Genomic DNA, 23,637 nt, shown 5'->3' with positions numbered 1-23,637 from the left:
CTTTCTGTCTCTCCCTCACTCTCTCCAATTCTCACTTATACATAATTTTCTCTCTCTCTCTCACTCTCTCCAATTCTCACTTATACACAATTTTTCTCTCTCTCTCTCTCTCTTCTCTCTCTCTCTCTCTCTCTCTCTCTCTCACACACACACACACACACTTATTTATTCACTCTCTCATTCACTCATACTTCCTGTCTGTATTATTCTCTCTTATGTTCCATTCCTTGGATGCCTGCAACTCTCCAAGTAGTTTGAAAACCATTATGTTTCCGAACACTTTCTGCTGAACTTCAAAGAATCTGGTTCTCTCCTGGAGGATATTTATTTCTTTTTTCTGACTCTTTTCCTCACTCTCTCACTTCCTTTTGCCTTTTCTCTTTCTAGGATGTCTCCTATCTGTCTCTGTCTCTACACATCTTCTGCAGTGAATCTATTGAGATTAAATTATAATCTCTGCTAAGGACGCTGTTTACTTTGCCTGTTTGCTCAAGTCTCTGATACTCATAGCCTTTTATGTAGTAAATTAAAGATCACTGGTTAAACTGTGCAAGGAACAGATGGAGCCCAGGGAAGGCTCCCCGTTCGTCTTACCCTGAGCCTGTTCCTCAGCCCGCCCCCAGTGCACATCAGGCCCAAAAGCCCTGTTTCGGAAATGTTGGGGGATTTGCCTCAAATCCCATGCTTTCCAGGCTTCTTGCCAGAGCGCCTTTTCGCTCATTGCTTTGCTTTTTTTTTTTTTTTTTTTTTTTATTCTTTTTTGGAATTCCACAGTGGGCGTAAAGAGGAAAAAAGAAGCGCAGAAGCCAATATTACCTTGAAGTAGCAGAGCTCACTATGTACCTAAAGCAAACTAGGTCTAATGAGTTTGTTAAAACCAATCGCGTGATCTTCTAGCTCTCCAGGCCAGCAGTTCCAGTGGTTATCTGGGGTTTGTGTGTTTGTATGGGTGTGTGTAGCATGTGTGTTCCCTCCTGCAGTGTTTGATTTTCATATGGCTTCTCCATTATTACCAGAAGGACAGTGGAGCAGAGAAAGGTGGTAAGAGGCTCCTCTCTTAGATCTCCACAAGAACAGAGAGTGAAGGAATGGAGAAAGAAGTCCAGTTCCTTCTTTTTGTCTCGCTCTCGCTCCGGAAAAGCCAACAGGAAGCAAGGCACCAATCCCACACTTGAGCTGTCAAGACAATTATACTCCTGTGAATCAATTGTAGCCCATGAAATGAGAAGCAAATCCGTGTTTTTTTTTTTGTTGTTTTTTTGTCCACGTCCCTGAAACTGCACAGCCCTTCTTTTTGTGGAGTCAAACAGAGATGAAATTACATCAGATGAGTGGTGTTATTCTCCACTGAGGGCCTAGTCTATTGTAAGGAATGTACACACTCACCTCCCAATGAGATTATATGAATATATTCATAAGGAACTTGGATTAAAGAGAGAGGGAAAGACAGAGAGAGGCCATCTGTTCTGTGAAGGTCAGCTCATTTGTAACTTTTTATTGCTGGTTTCAAATTCATCTCCGTTCACATTCACACCCGTATCCATAATTTAAGGCTGTCCTCCGCCAGCTGCCCCCTCTCCCCTCGACGGTTAATGCTATTGAACCATTTTGCGTGCTTCCACCTCCAGTGGCTCTGTCTTGTTTCCTTCTCTGTAATGTAAAGTCAATACCATAGACCCCAGCAAATGAAGGAGATTGCAGAGGTAGGCCGTGCAAAGCATGCTTGTCTCTCCAGCCGTTTCAATCTGTATTCATCAATCGTTTAGCTGCAGATTTCTCCACAACTCTTGCACTCTAGCCTTGAGACTTAAGTCTCCTCAATCAAGATGGTCTGTTGGACATGGCCAGCTTGACTTGGCCAGCATTCCATCTGTTTATATTTTCTCTCTGGATCTCTTATCAGCGCATAGCTCAGCGGAATGACTTCTTCATTAGCCAGTCTCTCTGAACAGGGCTGGCAGAGCGGCTGTTGTTTGTTATGGGTCTCGTTCGGATGGCCTGTTTGTTTGGGTTTGTGATTTTTCAGGTGTTTGAACTGCTGCCTACAGGAGTTCCTGCAGCATTTCTGGCACAGCTTTTGTAATTGCGTTTTATTATTTGCATTTCTGGTCCATCTGCCATATTATAACCCTTCACATCCCTGTTCTTTATTTCCTCTGTTTTTGACCATTAAATACATAGATATCCATCACATCTCAGTGTTTGTTTACTCTGTTGGCTATTCAGATAACACATAGGAAATTTTGCTTATAAAAATGAGTTGTCATCACCTCTTATGCTGGCTGCATGACAAATAGTAAATCTTCCATTTTACGTATTTTGTTTATGGTATTTAATATACACATTGTTGCTGTCCAAAGAAAAACATGCATCTCCAAAACATTTATTTTACCTACTTAACTCTCAGTGAAAATCAAGAAATATTTAATTCCAAGTCATTTTGCAGCATTTCTATTCATCATGAAATTTTCTAACAATGTGAAGGACAGCTGCTGAGTTTAAATGATGCATTAAACTAAAAGTGACGTATTAAACTAAAAAATAGAGAAAAATGGAAATACATTCTTTTTCCAGAATAACATGGTAAAATATTTTATAATTTTTTCATTTTTTAATGTGTTCAGGGAGCCTTTGTCTGTAAATGTGGTTAAAAAAGTCCATTATGCTATATTTCTCTCTCTTTTTTTGCATATTGTAAATATAAATTGTAATTTAGCTAAGAAAAAATTCCCAGAATATTGTTGTGTGTTTATATTCGAATGCAGTATGACCTATGGATTAAAAGGTTTCTATAAAAATATCTGCCACTGGACAATTTGGTTAGTAAAATATTTTGAAAATGTCCATCACTTTGTACACTATATATCATTAATTATAAACACCTAAGCATATTAAATATAGAGCAGTCTTGTTCCTGTTGGATTGCGCATTACAAAACTACTATTAGTGTAACTAAACTACTTTTAAACACTTCAGAGTCTAGAAAGCACCCCCTCATCCAGTCACCGGATGGAAGCAAATAAAAAAGGACTCAAACCATTACTATGTTTGTAGGAGTGGAAATATTTTTCAGTTCCAGAGCGTGCAAGATCTGCCTGAAAATCTGGCCTAGTTGAAGGGTTTGATGCGGAACTCTTAACTTTCTTCGCCCCTCTATTTCCCTCGCTGTCTCTTTTTTCTTTTCCCTTCATTGAGAGCATGTGGGTTTCCAAAGCACTGCCTGAGGGTTGAGTTTAGCAGGCTGGAAAATGCACTAATCCCTTTAGTCAGGACGTAATCCAGCCCCATTGAAGAGTGGAGCAAAGATACCACGCTGCTCTACACACATGGACAGATTTTGACACTCAACACAGCATTACATTGACATCATTCACACTGAATAATGTGGACTGGAACATATTAGACTCTACAAAAGCCATCAACAGGATTATTATTATTAAATGAGTGAAGTGAATGGGTGGACAATAAGGAAACTGAACATATTTGATGGTGTAACGCTGCTGCGGAATTAAAAAGTTTCTTGCTTTTTTATTGATTTAAGAATACCTGCTGCTGTTTGCATTGTGGAGAACTGGACAAAAGCGTGATGGTGATTCCAAATGACTTGCAATCTTGTTACGCTGAATTACAAGACAGTTAAAGGATTTTCTAGCTTCTTTTATGAAGTCACCAACTCTCAAAAGGGATTTTCTTCTAAGATTCATGATAAAAGGATTACAAATATAAAAAAGTCAGAGTTGCTTCTTGTTAGCAGGAAGTTCCTTTTGCTTTGTCGCAGTTCATTTTCACTAGACAGTCTAACATGACAACTACAGGGAAGAACCGCTCATCAGATACATTTTACACCTGAAATTGATAGGGGATAAAGAGAGAGCGATGATTGATTCAGTCTAGACTGTGTTTACTGTTTCCAGGGGATAGCAGGTAGAAAAGAACAAGTATTGAATGGAACTCCTTCCATTCTGGCTCATGCTGATATACTGCGTATTGTGCTTCACAGTCAACGTTCCTTTCGCTTTTGTCTGTGACTGAGCATCTTCATTGTTCCGTTAATAAGGGCAGAGTAATGTGGCAGTGACGCGTGTCATTTCACGGCCTATCAGTGCTGTTTGACGCGTGACAGATCAAAGCTGCCAGACACGTGTAGAATGCCCTGCATGTAGCCTGTCAGACGTATCTGTGTTTGCAATAGGGGAACACATCAGGTCTACGGCAGATGTGTGTTGATCTGCTACAAGGATATATGAAGGATATTGTGAAAAGCCCCCATGCAATCTTAAAACAGCAGTTTTAGTTGTGACAAAACTGCAAGCTTCACCACTGTCTCAGCTTCACTGTGATTAAGTAACGTTAGCAAGTTAGCCTCGACCATCCATCCTGTTTAAAATGAAAGCACTATAGCTCTTATGAATTGACATGACACAGGGCTTGCTGTCCACACTCAGGAGTAAATGATGGTTTGATGGCTTTTATGCTTGGAAGGCTGCCACTGGGTTGGCCTCGATATGTTTCCCTTTTCAGAGGGAGAGGCTTTTCATTGTGTTACCGTCTGGAGGACAGAGAAGTGTTGCAGCGATTAGTGGTGTTGCATACAGGCAAAACCTTTTAAATCCATAAGCAAAAAAGCAGCTTGTTTCATGCCTTTGCGTTTGCAGGCTGGATATCCCCTAAAAATATAAGAAGCAATTTGGGATTATAATCAGATTCCCTATTCTGCGAGTGACATGAGTCACTCGTTGCACTGAAGAATGAAAAACGAGGGAAAAGGGACTAAGAGGTTTGTAGCATATGTTTCCTCCAGGCTGTTCCAATGAGCATCTCCATATAAATGGCCTAGAGTGAAAGCATGCTTTTCTGAGTGTGATACACAGGCTTCACTGTAGATTATGGCTTCTGCTGTGAAAGACTAGCAATATGAGCTGACATGAGCACAGCATTGCTTATTCATGAGCCGTTTTGCGGCGTCGGCCGTTTGTCATGATAACTGTCATCTTGCCTAACCGTGAAAACGGCCACAGCGTCATTTCACAAGAACCGACAAGTTTCTCCTCTCAGATATACATTGTGTGATGCATTATTATCTCAGATCATTACTACTAAAATCTGTGTACATTTTCAAGATAATAAAAAGTAATATAACATTCCTTTGAGGAATACTAACAAGCTCAACATGCGGTAAAGTGCTCGGTCAGCAATGAGAGATGTTCTAATCTCAGTTCACAGCTTGGGAGAAATAGGCCTTGACTGATGAAAGAGAATGCATTTTATTTGTGAGAAGATATTGAGAGTCTCAAATCAGTACACTGTTTCAAATTCGGCGGAAATGAAAGTCTGGATTAAAAGAGCTCAGCTGCAATTAACCTGTGTTTTAAATTAGGTAAATGTAGCATGTCATGTACAAGGGGAGACTATGTGAGGGTACTTCTTAATCAGATATGTGCTTTGTAATCAAGAATAGATCTTAACAACCTGTGTAATGACCTACCTGCCACACCACAGCTATTCAAGGCCTTTGTTGGAATCTCTCGTCTAATGCACATTCATTAGCTAAAATCAATCGAGCCATAGATATAAAAATCCTGTTTCTGAAGTGAGATGCTATGTGTAAAATATTTTTAAGCATTTATTTTGTGAATTTTTGAACTATTGTGAACCCATATTACAGATAAAATCATTTCTTTTTTAAAGAAAGATTTTTGTATCAAAATATTTATATAATATATATATATATATATATATATATATATATATATATATATATATAATTTTTAAAATTATTTATATTAATTAAATATCATTTAATATGAATAGTTTCCCCGTAGTTCATGCAGTCTGGAAATGAATTGTGTTTGTGGCATCAATAAAACCTGCAAATTTACATATATCTGCTTATAATCAGCCTACAGCAGTTGTCTAGCCACTCCTATATCCATCCATCAGTTCACTTTGTAAATGTGGGTTGATAACCAGCAGTCAATCTGAAAAGATTTTCATAATATTTCTACAATTTATTAAAAATACAGTAGAAAATACCCTGTTTTACCTGTAGAATGCAGTAATGGCTGTCGGCTATGTGGGATATGATGTAGGTTACTTTTGTGTGTGTCAAAAACAATCTACTGACGTTTCAAGGATCAGACCAAGGTTGAAAAACATTGAAACTGTGTCTAAAGCTCCTGAAACAAATGACTCTATTCAGAGTCTGTTAAGCCTGCCTAAAAAAGTAGTGTCCTTCACTCTACTGGGAGACATTCAATCTCTGTGTCTTGTACTTCTTTCTTTATTTCATTTTCAAAGCAGAGGACAGGGCTCGAACCTTCCACGTACTCATTTCTTGTAAGGATCAGTCGGATGTGCTTGGGTGAAACACACACTTCCACTCTGTGTGTGTGGCCAAGTATAATAGCACCCAGAATTGAGGTTTTACTGAAGTGGGGCCAGACAGAGGACTCAGCTGTTTTGTGGTGGTACCACAGAGCCTCCAGCACCCTCTCAGAATCGCTTTGCTCTCTTCAGCTCATCACTTTGTCTCAAACAGCAAGCTTTCTGACCATGTGAGCCCCACAGCCGAACACAGACGCCATCGTTTGCATCACCATCACCAAGCCCTCCAGATACGTCTGCATTGCTATGGGAACCAGGACAAAAGAATCATCAAATATGAACAATTTTTTTTGGAACACTGCTCACACTAATGTGAGCCCACACTAATGCTATTTTTTTTTCGTAGGATTACCCTTGTTGGCTGTTCTTGCCAAGAGACAACACTAGAACATCTGCCATTCAGTTTTGTTTTGTTTATTTAGAGAATGAAATGGAATTTAAATTTGAGTTGAGGCTAAATCAAATGTGAATTGAAATTTGAATTGAATACTGTTGCATGTAGATGATAAAGAAAGACTGACAAGCAGATTCTAAGGGTTTGCTCTCTATTTTTTCTCTCTCATTAGGCATGGGACGCGTTGTGCTGGAGAGGTGGCTGCTGCAGCAAATAATGGAGTCTGTGGAGTGGGTGTGGCTTACAATGCCAGGATTGGTGGTGAGTGCCAGGAAATTTGCATTTGATGAGCTAACCTAATCAAGTCCCTGTTTGGATTTTACTGCTTTTCCTTCAGAAACTAATCTGAAATGTTACTCACTAGATCGTAGTTACTGTCTGCTACATGCTTGTTTGAAATCCAGAGATGTACTTTTAACACCTGTAGATATGCTCTGGATCAGCCTGAGCACTAATACTGAGCTTATTAAACAGATCAGCTATTGGGCAGGTGGGACACTTCTGTGGAGCTAATTAACTGACAAGTGTTTGAATCATTCATTCATTATCTGTAACCGATTATCCAGTTCAGGGTCACGGTGGGTCCAGAGCCTACCTGGAATCATTGGATGCAAGGCGGGAATACACCCTGGAGGGGGCGCCAGTTCTTCACAGGGCAACAGACATTCACACTTACGGACACTTGAGTCACCAGTCCACCTACCAATGTGTGTTTTTTGGACTGTGGGAGGAAACCGGAGCACCCGGAGGAAACCCACGCTGACACGGGGAGAACACACCAAACTCCTCACAGACAGGAGTGGGGCTCAAACCCACAACCTCCAGGTCCCTGGAGCTGTGTGACTGCGACACTACCTGCTGCACCACCGTGCCACCCGTGTTTGAATCAGAGTTTTTGAATATTTCAAATACTTGTAATAGTTATTTAGTTCCATATATGTCAGTACACATACTGTTCCTCTGTCATTCCAAAACATAATCCACCATTAGTTCTCACTGTGTTTTTATAAGAATGACCAAATGTTCTTAATAAAAATAATTATTCTAAAAGTTCATGTTACTGGAAAAGATTGAATTGAAGAAACAAGTGCTCCTTGTAACAAAGATAAAACTACCTTTTTATTCTCATATGCTTCATTGCATCTTTGCAAGCATATATCTCTTTCACACTTACAGTTTAAACTTTTAGCAAATGAATGTTGTACAAACAATTAAAGCTGACTGGCTTGTGTGATGTGTAGATTATAACAAAGTCTACTTATGCGGAGCCAGCTCACATCCTAATATAGGCACCATGGGAGGCATTTGGGTCTCGGCATATATATATATATATATAGTACACCTGGGTCTATATACATGTATACATACTGTATATTTATCCTGGTCAATAAATAGTGTCCTATTTAAAGGACAAAGTGTGAGATATACTTCACCAGACAGAGCTTGTAATGACGTTAAATAAAGTAGTTGTTTTTTAATCACAATTTTTAATTTTATTGACACACACATCTCCATTTTCTGGAGTCTGTCTCCTGACTCAGGAGTCGTCCTGCTGGAGTCGAAGGAAATGATTCCTCATCTCAAGATGATTTTAATCAAGACTGTACCACCGCTATATATATATATATATATATATATATATATATATATATATATATATATATATATATATATATATCAAACACAAAACAGTTCTGATATAGTTTATTTTAGTGGTTCGACTTTCAGAGTTGACCCTGACTTACTCCCACCCACAAAACAGAATTTGGGAGATGAGCGAGTCTAGTGTGACTAGAGTAAAATGTTAAACTGTAATTATGTCACCTATGTTACATTAAAACCAAACACATTCAAAACCTATTTATTGAGTGGGAGTTCTCTCCATTATAATAAATTCTATGACATTTGAGAGGTGTGAGTTAATGTGTCTGCCATGATCAGTTAGACATTGTCACTACTAAATAAAACCGATTAATATGGCTAAATATGACATTGTTTTCCAGCGTTCTTCATTTTAAAGATCCTTTTATTAACGATTCTTCGTCTACTATTATTACTACCACCAGCTTCCAATGTTTACTATCACTACTATGATTACATCAGTACACATGAGCATAACAGCAGACTTATGCAGAGGCACAGTGACCTTTTGTCAATAATTTGTAGGTAGTTTGATCAGAGGAGGATAGGTCCCCAACTTTGTGAGCCTTGGTCTGTTTCTTCCTCAGCTCTGAGGGAGATTTTCTTTGCCACTGTCGCCTCTGGCTTGCTCACCTGGGGTTTTTGACATTTCATCTTAAAACTCCTGTTCTGGATTTCTGTGAAGCTGCTATACAAATAAATTTGATTTCATTTGACTTGATTACAAACATTTACTAAACCTGAAGTCTGGATTAAAATGGAAATGGGTGCATTCCTTTGGTGCAGCTTTAACCACCACAAACATAAATCATCTCTGTATTTAATACCATCACTCCGAGCCCCTATTCCAGACACTGTGTGAAGCTGCTCAGACTTGATATCATGCCTTTTAGTTTAATGGTGTCATTTCTGTGACATCTGTTAACTATGTCTTTGATCTGTTGGTAGATGTAGCAAGGCAGAGGAAGAGAACATGGTTGGAGTGTGTGTGTTTGTATGTGTGACTGTGTGTGTTTATGGTGAGGTGTTTGACTGCCCTTGCTTCTAATGGAAGAGAGAGCAGAAAAGGTTGCTATAATTGCCAGCTGCTGTGTTTGTGGAGGAAAAACCAAGAGACGCTGAGTGCATTACTGAATCACCATGCCTGGCACTATGGCAACTTATTTAGGCCCCATCTTCATTCACCCCATGTTCTCTTCATTTACTGTGATTTTAATCACAGGGGTTACTGCCAGCTCTCTCCCTTCAGCTGGGAGAACGCAGCCCCTTTTTTCCTGACATTTACTCACTCATTCATTCATCCATTCTCTCTCTCTCTCTCTCTCTCTCTCTCTCTCTCACACTGAATTGACATTCTCTACAGCAGTTGTTAACTCTTCTGTGTTGGCAGGTGTGCGTATGCTGGATGGCGAGGTGACAGATGTGGTGGAGGCTCAGTCTTTAAGCCTCAACTCACAGCACATTCACATCTACAGTGCCAGCTGGGGCCCAGAGGATGATGGGAAGACGGTGGATGGTCCTGCCAAGCTGGCCAAGGAGGCTTTTCTACAAGGGGTCACTGAGGTCAGTTTTAGGGCCCTTGAAGCTGATCTGTTATAATCTACATGTGCCCTTGTCTTTGTCCTCCCATTAGAACCTCACACATATCCCAGACCAGAGTGAATTTAGTGACACTAAGCCGTTACGGCCTGGTTAAACGCTTTGCAGGATAAGAGCATTCAAAGAGAAGCCTGTTGTCACAGAGCTCAGCAGGGCTGTCAGCTAGAGAAATAAAGAAGTATTTAGAGAGATTTCCCAGATCTTTGAGGATGGAAAAGTGCACATTCTGAAGCGCTTTGTTTTTTTCGGGGGTGTTTTTTCATGATAATGTTGTTTTTTTCCCATGGCGCAAACGCCTCCTCTCGTCATCTTGTGCGCTGCTGGAGCTTACACACGCACACGCCGCACAGTATGAGGTGGAAGCGAGTGCCAGTGGCACACATTTTTCCCCCTTTATTTCTTTTCTTCACTTGCCATAATTCCTTCATCACTCTCTTTGTACTTTTCTCCTGCTTTCACTCTGCATACCTTCACTCACTCATACTTTCTCTATTTGATATTTAAGAGATTTATTGCGTTTTGATATGTATTGTTTTTGCTTTTTTATCATTTTAATGATGCCACCAGTGGTTATCTTTAACAGGTCAGGGGCTATTTTATTCCAGCTCTTTTGTAGTCTTCATAGAATAGGAAAATCCTTGATTTTCACACTCTGCGACTTAAATTAGAATGACATTTCAGTGTTGATTCAGCCCACTGGTCTCTTCGGTTTGCTCAATTATTTATGTACAAATGGAGGATTTGAAAATAGAAAAAGATACAAGCAATGTTTTGCATTCCTCTCTTCATCTCTGATATGAGCCATGTTTGTTTGGACTGTAAGTCCACCACCAGCATCTTGAGTCCAACATTGAAACCCATTCATAGTGAGTGACAGCATGAAATTATCTACATTGCATTTGACAAGCAAGTACTGTGTGACCTTTCCAAGCCAGCTCCCTGCAGTCAGCCCTTTTTCATTTGCAGCATTTTAAGTGCGCTGTACTTAATCCATGCCCAGGTTTTTATTTCAGCATTACAAAAAGTCATGTTCAATCCTTTGTTTACTTTTGAATTTCAAGGTAATACTGCTTGGATAGAGGCTGATGTAAATGAGCTTGACTGACTTTGCGCAGAAATAAAGAGATTCTCTGCCCAGTACTCATAATTATCATTCCCATAAGGATCCCCTCAGTCACAGTTACTGGCCTTCTATTCCTCTGTTTTCTGGCCTAAATACAACAAGAATATTTTTGCAATTTCTGCTCAGTCAACCATGGGTGTTTCTGAAACACAGCAGATAATGAAAGTGAGAATTTAATAAAATATATTGTATGACTGCAAAGTGCAGTGTACATTGTTCAAATTAGTATGTGGGGGTGAGAAGAATTATTTATATTCATGTTGGCCAATTTATATGGATGCGGATTCTTTTATGACTTATTTCACCACAGTGTTTTCTTGCTGTGTAGGGTCGAGGTGGCCTTGGCTCTATCTTTGTGTGGGCGTCTGGTAATGGTGGCCGGGAGAAGGACAGCTGTAATTGTGACGGCTACACCAACAGCATCTACACTCTGTCTATTAGCAGCACCACTCAGTATGGCAACGTGCCTTGGTACAGCGAAGCCTGTTCTTCTACCCTCGCTACAACATACAGCAGCGGAAACCTCAACGAGAAACAGATTGTAAGTATCACAGGTTCTAAAGCCAGAATTGTTCTTTTGATGCTGGAGGCTATGCAATAATAAGCTGATGAGCGAGTGTGTGTCTATATATATATATATATATATATATATATATATATATATATATATATACACACTCGCTATATATATATAGCGATTAGACCTAGGTACAGTTGTATTGTTGCCCTTATTATATTTGTAATATAAGCCATTAAATATACATCAGTACCAGTGTGTGTAGAGTTTGCCACTTTGTGCCCTTATTAGACTGCTGTCTAAGTGGTCAGGGTTTTAACAGACGGCCAGCTTTAAAAGACAGGTTATTGTGAGGCTCTAGACAGCGATTATGTCACAGCTCATTTCCCACACACACACAATAGGCGTCTATTCCCCGCAGGTCTCAAAATCACTTCAGAGTTTAGCACCGCACATTCTGTTCATTTGGTTATTATTGCTATTTTAATTAGATTAGGTCTGGAGGACATGACAAATCAACAGAACTTTTGAAGTTCTACCGGCAGAAATACAAAAATAACTAGAACCATTTGCTGCTCAGAGTTTCTCTGAGGTAAAATTCCTTCTAAACACTGAGGGGGAGCAATAAGATAAAACGCAATTTTCAAATTAAAAGTGGCGTCCTGCTGCCTCCGCAGCTGAGGAAACATCATATACACCCTCAATATTGCATAATAATTAAGTGTATTGGATATCTAGGATTTGGAACAACACTCTTGTCAGGAGTGCACATATTATGATGCACCACACTTAAAATAATAAGAATAGATGTTAGTCATATAAAATAATATGTACTTGCTCTAAAACAGGTTATATAAAATATATCATATCGTGACCCTCTATAATGGGCACATTATATAATGAAACACCTGCCAGTACCCCACACATACAGGCTATATTCACAACGGTAATAGTTGACCCTTAGCTGAGTCTATTTATTGGCAAGCACAGTTAGCCCACTTAATCTCATACATATAAATGAGCATAGTTGGGTTTATTATGTGTAAATAGTGCTCTGAAGAGCATGTCTCTGTTAGACAAAGATTTGCTGGAACATGACTCTCGTGTGTGGTGCATCTCTCTGGATCACTGTCTCTTTCACTCGTTCACTCTCACCCAAACACGCACACACACACACTCACAGAACACTCTGGGCCACTGCCAAGCTTCAATAAAGACAACAGAAAAGAATAGGGGCAGACAGAATATAAATCAAATGTGAAGCGTCTGACTATCAGTCCTTTACACATTTACACTACAAACAGTAGACACAAACACACACTGCACCTTTCGAACACAATCTCCCTCTCACACACACACACACACACACACCTCTCTGAGCTCATTACCGCCTATTTCTAGGTGCCTATCTAAAGGGATGTGTATAAATGAGGAACAGATGCCAGTCTTCCGATGCGGTTACAATGAGCGTGTGTTGTGGTTCTATGCAAGAATGATGAGTAAATGTGTGGTGAAAACAGCCTGTGAGACTAGGTGCGAGAAATGATTCCCCTGCATTTGCACGCCTGCATACTCTCACAGGCTTTAGAGCAAAATGTGGTGGGAAGTCTGAAGATGTGTAGCACAGGGGAATACAAAACACATCACTGAGAGGCTCAAACATTAGATGTATAGACATTGCACACTAGAAAAAAACAATACATTGGTTTTCTTTTATTCAAATGTCTGAGTCATTCACTAAAAATGGGAGAAAAAACAAGTACATCAACCAGTCTTTATATCTTCAATGACATAATAGTGTTGATGAAGCAGGGGCCAAGTATCGATCTCTTATTGTTTAGTTATTCATACTTCTGAAGGCTATTAAACCCTTTGGTAGATTAATAGGACACCAAAAGTTATTATTATTTCAGAAACCTAACTTGTCCTTGTAGGGGTGGTTGATATAGCAATAATATCATTGTTGTGCTTCAGTGTTAATTATCCCCTGAGTGCACTACTTAAAACATCCATGAGAGCTCTGGTTAACCCTGCTCCGCAGTATTATTGATTCTGTCTCATGTCCTGTGCATTGGTTGTAGTATGTATGTAATATTTCAGATTCAGTGTATTCCATAATAAATAAGTAGAGTTATGCAGAAAATAATCAATGCTAATCAAAATCAATGATTTTTTAAGTTGTAGTTTGAACAGGATCCATCATAATCACTGTACGGAACACAAGCATCTGGGATTTAGGGTGAAACTTCAATGTTATTCGTTAACACGCCATTAACGAATCAGCTGAGATAATGTTAGTATCAACACAATAATTTCTGCCACATTCCTTTCAATTTCTTTGGTAATTTAAGCAATAGACATGTTTCATTCATGTGTTCAAATAGTATACCTTCAGGACTTCTTTCAGTGCTGGCTGTCTTCATGTCACACCATCCAAAGAGATGAAAGGAAGCTTTTTTTTTTTTGGTGTGTGTGAGGGTGACACACAGACAGAAGAAGGGAGAGGGCAGGGGGTTGAGAAAAAGAGACAGAGGAGGTGAAAGAATGTCACTGGTTGAGTGTGTATCTAGGATAGACCTGTGACAGCTGAAGTGAAATCTATATACCATACAATGCAGGGTTTTTAGAATATGTAATTTAGTGTGCTGTACCTTTTTTTTTAAATAGCCTGACTTTTACCATTACAAACAGACATGGATAATTTAGACCCAGCCTTCAAAGCTAATTAAATATTTTATGCATGCTGTTGTTGTTTTTTTTGTTTGAGTAAACTTTTAATTTGAACAATACTGTCTGTTAAGACTCTTTTCAAGGATTGCATGGTACTTGGTGATGTGCTCGCCCTATTCCTGCTCCCTGTGGGGAATTAGCCTAATTCTGCCTGATTTGGCAGTAATTATATATGCCAGGGAGAATGATTGTGGATTCTGGAAGTGAGCAAGTGTTTTTTCTCTCCTTCTCCCTTTCTTTCACACACTCTCTCTCTTCCCTCTCTCTCGCCTCATTTCACCATGGCACAGGAGAGGCTGTGGATTGCAGAAGGCTCTTTTGAAAACGTGTAGTGTGTGCATTTTTTGTGTGTGTTTACGTGCACGTTTGAAACAGATAGCAATTCCCTCTCGTTTTCCAGCCCTCCATTTCATTAAGGTAACAAAGGTAATGCTGATTTACACTGAAAATGCAGGCACTCTAACCAGACAGTTTGGATTTATTATTTGTGTGTAGACAGATGTGTGTGTGTGTGTGTGTGTTTTTTGTTAGTTGTGTGTGTTGGGGGGGGGGGGGGGGTGCATGCTTATGTATTAGGCCTATGCCAGTAATTCAGACTTTTATTCTGACAACTGTGTTAAAATTAAAATGATAAAATCAGGAAACAGTTAAACTGTTTTGAAAAAGGCATAGTTTGCTTTATTTTTTATTATGCAAAAATTTCTGACTGCATCACAGAGTATGTTTAACCATGGCAGATCAGTAGTCACATTTCTACAATCTAAAATATTTTAGATACATAAAATTAATACAGGGCAGGTCATCATTCAACATAATTTCAGATGAATAATAAGTGTCTTGCCACGATTAGCATTAAATACATTTATATACGAACAAAGAATTGTACATGGCTGTTGCCATGGTAACTTCCACTGAGCAGAGCCAGTGAACATATTTTGTCGGTTCAGTTTCATATTTAGGATAATGTGGATAAAAAGCACGTTGTGATTATATTGCCTTTATATTATAATATAGTAATGACCCATTAAGTGGCAAACAATATTTCTTTCTTTAATTCAACTGATTTACAGTTTTTGGCTCTTGAACAGCAGCGATAGTTAAAGACGCCTCACATGACAAAACCTTCAGTGATTGGCTAGAGACTGATCTGCACGTAGCAGGCTTTTTTGCCAGTATTGTCAAGGTCTGTATTGCAATATGAATTAGCAGACGATTTATTGTGCAGTCCTCCTCTGTTACACTGTTATTCCTGATGATGGTGTTGCTTGAGGGTGGACTATTTCTTATCCTAAAGAGTTGGAGCCATGTTAGTCCCCAGGTCTCAAAGGCCCTAATTAAACTTGGGCCCAGCCTGCCATGATGATGAGGATGTCTTCTTATTAGTCTCGGGGGTGGCCACCGCTCCAGCGTGTTTGTGTGTGTGTGAGAGAATGAGAGTGAGAATGACTGAGGCCATCCCCCTGCTGCAAGCTCTGTCATATCTGTCATCCAGCCCAGCTCTTGCCTCTGGCTCTTCTCTGTTAAGCATTCATTTCTGGATGTTTCTGATAGCTTTTTCATATCTGACCACTCACCTTTCTTTCTGTGTGTATGTCTGTATGTGTGTGTGTATGTGTGTGTGTATGTGTGTGTGTGTATGAATAGGTGACAACGGATCTGCGGAAAAAGTGTACAGACTCTCACACAGGCACATCCGCCTCTGCCCCCCTGGCTGCTGGCATTATTGCTCTAGCCCTGGAAGCCAAGTGAGTAATGAGACCCCCTACACATGCATACACACACACACACCTTAATCCACTGTTCACAGTTTACCTGTGATTAACTACCTTATATCTTAAGTGTTAAGTTTACATTTATGTTCTAACCAAGATGGACTTGACTTTTCTAGCTTTCCTTCTCACAGATTGGTAGCAAAATGTGATGAAAGAGAGGTAACTCACAGATAGAACTGGACTTAAGTGCTATTTAATTTGAGTGAATAAATCTGACTAGGGATGTTTCTATAGAATGGAGCAGTTTGTAGCAAATCACCTAAAATGATGTAGTTTACTTTGGTTTATCAGCTGGTTTATACCCACACGCTGACACTCCACGTGCACATACATACACACACATCGCTTCTCTTCCTTCTAATATCTCACACTCCACTTTTATAAATCTGACACTTTGCTGACGTGTGCCTGACATTTGTCCTCCACTAAAGGAGACAAAGAGAGTTGAGAGAGATGAATGGATCTGGCTGCCCCTGTCCTCCTTCAGTCCAGCTGAATGAGGCGTGTGTGTATGGCTCACTGACCACATCACCTCCACACGAATCATCATACTCAATTATCAGCTCTCGCCCAACTGCATAATATTTTGCCCTTCTGTGTTGAAGAGTGGTAATAAGACAGTGAATTGTACTACGGATCAGCAGGCTCTCTCTCTCTCTCTCTCTCTCTCTCTCTTTCACTCTCGTTTTTCTCCCTTTGTCTTGATAATGGAGATAAGTGCATGGGTACACGTGTGCAAGAGAACAATACCGTTTAGAAGGCCATGGATCGTTGGCCGGCATGCTGTTCAGACAGTGTGAAATGTGAACTCTTAAGGAGGTAGATGGAGGGAGGTGTGTGTAAAGGGGAGCAGAATGAAGCTCTTCTATTTTGGTCCCTGCCGTTCAGGGCAGTAAACCCCACTGATGCATGCTTTGATTGTATTCGCCTGAGGTGCCTTTGTGTTCTCTCCCTCTATCTCCCTGTAGGCCTCTGTTACTTTGCTTTTTTCTCCCCATTAAATCAGGTGGAGCTCTTTACGACGTTGCTGTTTGGCTGAAGGTGACTTCAAAGCCAGATTTTTATTTCTCTGTCTGTGTGCGAATAAGCTACAGGGGCCCTGGTGTTTCCCCTGAGGAAGTCGCCTTGTAAATATTACAGCTTACCCAGTCATCATTAGGTCACCCTTTGCTCTATATTAAGCCTGGCTTATATTTCCCATCTATGACACTATGAATTTGTGCACTGGGTCGTTTATCAAGCAGCAGATAAAAATGTATCTAGCTTGACCTTTGTTAAACTGCCCCAAAACATTTATGAAAGCAGGTGCAAATCCATTTGAATGTGCAAACTGCTATATTAGCCACCAAAAATTTGCCGATCTGTTCTCATATTACTGTACTTAGGTAAAGAAATATCAGAGAGGCTCCTCAAATGCTTGGCCACCTGTTCTAGTTAGATACAGCTTGTCCTGAGCAGCACTGCTGGACTTTTATGTGCCTGTGATGGAGCTGTTCACACCCTCAGGGCCCTGCATTCTGCTTTGCTGAGCTACAGCTGATCCAATCAATGAGCACGCGCACTGGGCCAACTGTAGATGCAAAAATTTGTTAAGGAGGTTTTATAAGTGCTTTTTGATGATGCTGTCCCAGTGGATGTGTGCAGCTTTTTTTTTTTTACTGGCAATTTGGAAGTGGTTTTTAATTGTGATATTTATGTATAAATGTATCGTTTCACAGCGCATGCTGTGTTCTAAGCTTTTGTTCTCTAATCTCCATAATGACTCTGGCTAGAAGGAATAGTTTGTATTTACTGCATTATGTATCTGGATCATGGATTCTGTAATAAATTATGCAGCAGAAGTTTAGGGCTCCCCTACAATCCCACAGTGCAACAATATACCCTGAAGGACACGAAATACCCAGTTGTTATATGTCTCTTATTGTGAATGCTGTCGCAATCAGCAAACCCATGCACTGTTAGTGTACAAATCCGTTTACCTGAATCCTGATGCCTGTTCGATATGATTGTCTTCTGTAAGCTGCTTTTGACTCTTTGATGTAAAGGAAAGTGCTGGGTATAGAATTTCACTGAGCCAACAAAAATTATTATTTCAATATCTAGACTGCAGATTTCCTCAATTACATTCCATGCAACTTAATAATGTGTTTATTAATTATTCTACCTCGTCTTGCTGTTAGTAAATGTTCTAGCTCCAAGCAACCCACACTTATACTTTAGTTTAATTCATTTCCACTTTCAATTTTTAATTGAAAAGAAGAGAAAAAGTGCTGTGTGTTATTGACAAATTTGGAACTATACCAAGTCCTGGTAGGGGATGGTATTTTTTGGGGCCATTTCAAACAGTGTTTTTCTCTCTCACTGTCGTTCTGTATCCAGTATGAATCTGACCTGGAGGGACATGCAGCACCTGGTGGTCAGAACTGCAAACCCAGCCCATCTCATCACAAATGACTGGAGGACCAATGGCGTGGGTCGCTTAGGTAACAAGCAGATCTCAGCTGGAAACTGGTAACACCTGCACTAGGGCAGTGAACTCAGCTGACCTCACCCTCTGTCCACCTCCCTCCCTCCCATTCATATTCTCTGTCTCTCAATCTCTCTATCTCTCTCTCTCTATGGCAGTGAGCCACTCCTATGGCTATGGTCTGTTGGATGCGAGTGCGATGGTGGCACTGGCCCGGAACTGGAGCAGCGTGGGGCCACAGCACAAATGTGTTATCGACATGCTGACGGAGGCCAGGTAAGAAAGGTCAAAGCAGCCAAGCAGCCATGCAGTTTCCTGAACTCAGAGCCAGCTGCCTGTGGAGCTTACTCTGCAGAATAGGTCAACTTCAAGAACTTTAAGAATACTTTGTCCTTGCAGTTCCAGTTGACACAAACAACCTTAAAATAACCCAGCAGAGGGTTATGTATTTTTGAGACTTTTTTTGGCTTAAGGCTGGCCTCAATTTCCAGGCAACTGCATTGCCTTTACTCCTAGCTCCTCAAAAGTGGGTTATGTCAGCCCATTCCTACTCGTGAAGTAGCCCTGAACTACACTTATTTTTGTTCTAACTGCTCTAACACTCCAATTTTAACCTCATGAAGGGCTTGTTGATTGGCTAATGAGCTGGCTCAGGTGTGCTGGAAGCAGCAGGAACACTATAATGTGCAGAACATTACTGCAGGACCAGGAGTGACACTGCATTATCAAGTTATATCCTTCTCGACACATTGGCTCATTACTCATTACTACTCAACTGATGGATCTTCATTTCAGGATGTTAGTAGCATGGCCCAGGCTAGTGTTAGCTTATTGAATGACTTTATAGTAGACTTTATTTCATTTGTCTCTAGCTGGGAGCATCCTGTCCTTTACCTAAATATTACAGGTGCTGACCCAGGTGTTAAATGTGGTGGACAGACATAAAAGTGTGATTAAATATTAAAAGCAAAGTGGATCAGAAAACCACAGACAGCTAACCTCCTGTCAGCTGATGAAATCTTTTCATACAACTGCAATATGCCATTGTTGGAACAAGAGCTTTGATAATAGTTATTATCCATGCATCTGTTATAATAGAAATGCAATTTCACTGTAAAATTCTGACACTTCCGATAACAGGGGTCCATTGTTTTTTCTTCTTCTTCTTGGTCTTTAAATTCCACATCAATGTAAATCACTGTTTCAGGCCCTTTTCGGTGTAAATCCAAAATCTGTTCAAAACCCAAATTCTACCTAGTGTTCCTTTAAGTGTAATAAAAACATCATTTTTGAGTCAAAGCTATTTAGCTGCTACTCTGTATTAAATGTTCTGCGTTAATTGGGCATGTCCTGAGTTGTGCTTCTCTGGGTCGCAGGGATGTGAAGAACCACCTGGTGTTCAGTAGAAGTGTGGAAGCGTGTTCAGGACAGCCAGACTTTGTGAGCTCTCTGGAACATGTGCAGGCCAGACTCACATTGTCCTACAACCACAGAGGAAACCTGGCCATCCACCTCATCAGTCCTCTGGGCACCCGCTCCACACTGCTGGCATCTAGGTAAAAACATTCACTCACACACACACAAGCTTTAGTCATGCATTTAAAAAAAATTATATTTCTAATACGTTATTTTCAAAAGACGTGAAATGATTTGCTGATGATGTTTTTATTTTTTCAAACTGCCAGCAGTACATTGTCATTGATAGCCACTGAACCCACTTGGAGGGCAACACTAACTCCCCAACACAATTCTATTAAATAACAATCACTCGCTTTGGCGAGCATCGTGATAAGCATTGGGTAGAGGGTGTTACTTTAATGGATGCAAATCGTTTGTTTACTTGATAGTGCTTTGCCTAAAGAAGGTTGGATCTCTGATGTGGACTGATGGTTCTAGTCTATAACAATGTACTTATAAAAATCGTATATAGTGATGCTTTGGATACACTACGCCATTCTGTCTGTTTGCCTCAGGCCACAGGACAACTCTGCAGAGGGTTTTAATGATTGGGCTTTCATGACCACACACGCATGGGACGAGGACCCTCGAGGAGAGTGGACCCTGGAAATAGAGAATGTGGCTGGGCTTAATGACTATGGTAACAGCTGTTTGAAATCCTATGTGTTTTAGAGCTAGAAATGTCTTGAAATGCGATGTTCAAACACAAGTAAATGTTAAAGACTGGCTGGTGCTGAGGGGTTTGGCTGAGGCTGCTCATAAAACAACACAAATCTGGGCTCAAATCTCTTCTCACTTTTTTCCTCTGTCTGCGACTGTTTTTATCACTCACTCTACCACACACTCTCTCTCTCCTTTTCACACCCCAAGGTGTTCTTTCTCAGTTCACACTCATCCTGTATGGAACAGGCTCCAGCGCCGCAGACCCGTCTGCCTCTGACTTCAGCAGGCCCTCCAACAACAGCTGCAAAACCTTTGATGCTCAACAGATCTGCATTGGTAAGAACAGACTAATGCACAAACACACCCTCTCTCTCTCTCACACACACACAAAACTAAACCTTGGGTTGTGTCATGATAATTCACTCTTTTATGAGCTCAGCATGACTGTCTGCTGTTATGAATGCACATTTGTCTTTATGAATATTAACACAGAAACACTATAGAGGGGATCCACTGCCAAAAGGGATTGAATTACCGATAGTGCAAATTGCATTGAGAGGAAAATAACTTTTGAAGTGTTCTTTCCGTTCTCATTTTTCTGAGGAAGGGTTTTTAGTGGCCTCCTCCAGAGACAAATAATTGCTGATGTATGTCTAACTCTTTCATTGCTTATGTATGGACGCTTTGGAATTTTGGAATTGCACTGTATCAGTAACTGCCAAAAGTTAATAGAAATTACCATAGTTACAAACACAGCCAGTGTGGAAGCAGCACACTTCAGATAACAACACCTTATATCTTGGATATCACCTCCTCAGAGTGCACCAGTTAAATATGATTCTAAATTTATCTCCAATGTTCTTATTCCATTTAAGTCCTTTAAGTGGTGATAAGTGCCTCCCAGGACTTTTTTTTACTGCAGCTTTACAATGACTGCTGGAACAAAAGGTATAGAGCACTCAACTATTACATTTGTTTCCTTTCTGTCCCCTATTCACTCATGCTGTAAAAGATTGATACAGTAGATGGGAATTTGGTAAGTGATGTTCCAATGCTTTTTTAAAAGAACCAGAACCGACTAAACACCCACATAAAGTGTACAACACCACCAGAACTCACCATCTGGCAAAAATGCTCAGCCTTCGTGCCTGAGACCAGATTAAGTGCATATGCTGGTCCTCTTGGCCAAAAAGAACAGACCTGGAGTTTCATTTCTAGAAAATAATTTAATTTGAGTCTTTCACAGTGTGGATAAGGAGAATCACAGTTCTATATTCCACCCAAATTCAGCCTTTGGTGTGGTGTGTGTAAACCCTTCTTTCTTTGTGTGTGCTTTGGCAGAGTGCAGCACCGGGTCCTCGCTCTTTCTGCAGGGCTGTGTGAAGTTGTGTCCTCCAGGCTTCACGTCAGGTCTGCAGCTGCTGAATCTGTCTCTGGAGAACTGGGTGGAGCAGTCGACTGTTCAGGCCTGTCTGCCCTGCCACCCGGCCTGTCTCACCTGCTCGGGGCCGGGGGAGAGCGAGTGTGTGTCCTGCCCCTCTCACAGTCACCTGATGTCCACGTTCTGCCTGCGCCAAAACCAGGTGCAGCGCAAATCACCTGCAGGACCTGCGCTAACAGGCCAAAGCTTGGACAGGCCAGAGCCAGACTCAATCTCAGACACACCCCTGCTCCAGTCGGGACTCTCTTCTCGTCTGCCCGCTTTGGTGGCGGCGCTCAGCTGTGCCTTCATCCTGGCCACATTCGCGGCCGTTTTCGTGCTGCTGCAGCTGCACTCCGGTGCGGCCGGTACCCCCTTTTGCCCCAGGACCAAACTGCCCGTGACTGACCTCAGTGGCCGGGGAGCCAGGGCAGCCTTTGCTTTCGGCCTGAGCCGCGACTGGACAAGCAGCAGAGTGTCCTACCGCGGAATCCCCACTGTGTGGGGGGACGAGGACACTGCAGGGGCCATGAATTCAGAATCGGACAGTGAGGAACTGGACTGCCACAGTGAGAAGACTGCATTCATACGGACACAAAGCACCCTCTAGCTAGGGCTGAACAATCAACCCATCCTTTTTATATTAGATTCACAACTTCAAATGTGCAATTTTCACATCGTAAGAGCTGCACTTTTTAATTATGCCCTGCATTCCTCAGCAATGTTTAATAAGTTTGCAGTGGAAAAATTTAATCTAATACAGCATTAAAGCTAAGAAGAAATGATATACTAAAAAGTCTGGAGATTAATTTATAGAAAATAATTGCACTTATGTTGGAATTGCATTGTTGGTGAGAAAGACATTTTCCCCAAATCGTTCAGCTCACCATCTGTCATCACTTCTTCACACCCCGCTTTTTCACATCTCTCTGTCTTCCTCCAGCAGGGTGAGGTAGCTGGCACTGGCAAGCTCATCTTCTTCTTCTTCTCCTCTCTCTCTCTTTCTCTCTCTGCTATCCTCCTTTGTTGTGGATGCCTCTGAGAAGGTCTGAGAAGTACAGGCACACAGGCGTTTGAGATTGCATGTGTCTGTTCACAGGCTGTCGAGTGAGATATTCAGGTGTGGCAGCTGTTCAGCGGAGACAGATGTTTGACTTGAATTTCTGATGAATCTCAGCAGGATGGGATGACGTGCAGTGCTGAAATCTCCCTTTATTTTCACTTTAAATTCTCTTAGAGGTTTGAGTCATGAGATTTAAACTGTGAAGAAAGGATCAGTGTGCGTGTGTGTGAATGCTAATGTTTCTCTCAAGCTAAAAAAAAAAAAAAAAAGCCAAGTACAGCATTTACTATCAGTGTACTGGACTGGATATGTGCACAAGACTAGTAAGAATGAGCTGACCACTGCGGATAGTCCACACATTTGCATTAATTGTTTTAATAGCCCCCATTGATTTATTATATAACTG

The 23,637-nt window shown here is 40.8% G+C and overlaps 1 protein-coding gene across 2 annotated transcripts in view; it reads left to right on the top strand.

Annotated features, from left to right (window-relative positions):
• furinb (furin (paired basic amino acid cleaving enzyme) b) overlaps nucleotides 1–22,986 on the top strand; it is a 106,541-nt gene extending 83,555 nt beyond the window's left edge. Inside the window, exons 7-16 of one of the 2 annotated variants that reach the window (XM_066667927.1) lie at nucleotides 6,951–7,039; nucleotides 9,810–9,982; nucleotides 11,470–11,682; nucleotides 16,033–16,133; nucleotides 18,540–18,643; nucleotides 18,786–18,903; nucleotides 20,004–20,183; nucleotides 20,601–20,725; nucleotides 20,956–21,084; nucleotides 22,090–22,986. In XM_066667927.1, coding sequence (XP_066524024.1) covers nucleotides 6,951–7,039; nucleotides 9,810–9,982; nucleotides 11,470–11,682; nucleotides 16,033–16,133; nucleotides 18,540–18,643; nucleotides 18,786–18,903; nucleotides 20,004–20,183; nucleotides 20,601–20,725; nucleotides 20,956–21,084; nucleotides 22,090–22,778 — 1,921 coding nt within the window. In that variant the 3' untranslated portion in view covers nucleotides 22,779–22,986. The remainder of the gene's footprint in view (nucleotides 1–6,950; nucleotides 7,040–9,809; nucleotides 9,983–11,469; nucleotides 11,683–16,032; nucleotides 16,134–18,539; nucleotides 18,644–18,785; nucleotides 18,904–20,003; nucleotides 20,184–20,600; nucleotides 20,726–20,955; nucleotides 21,085–22,089) is intronic. The other variant, XM_066667926.1, reaches the window with a different exon arrangement.
• The last annotated feature ends 651 nt before the right edge of the window (nucleotides 22,987–23,637 follow it).

This window comes from Hoplias malabaricus, chromosome 4 (genome assembly GCF_029633855.1).
Source record: "Hoplias malabaricus isolate fHopMal1 chromosome 4, fHopMal1.hap1, whole genome shotgun sequence".
NCBI classification, from domain to species: domain Eukaryota; kingdom Metazoa; phylum Chordata; class Actinopteri; order Characiformes; family Erythrinidae; genus Hoplias; species Hoplias malabaricus.
The sequence above is the reverse complement of the archived record's forward strand: the minus strand, read 5'-3'. Positions and strand labels throughout refer to the sequence as shown.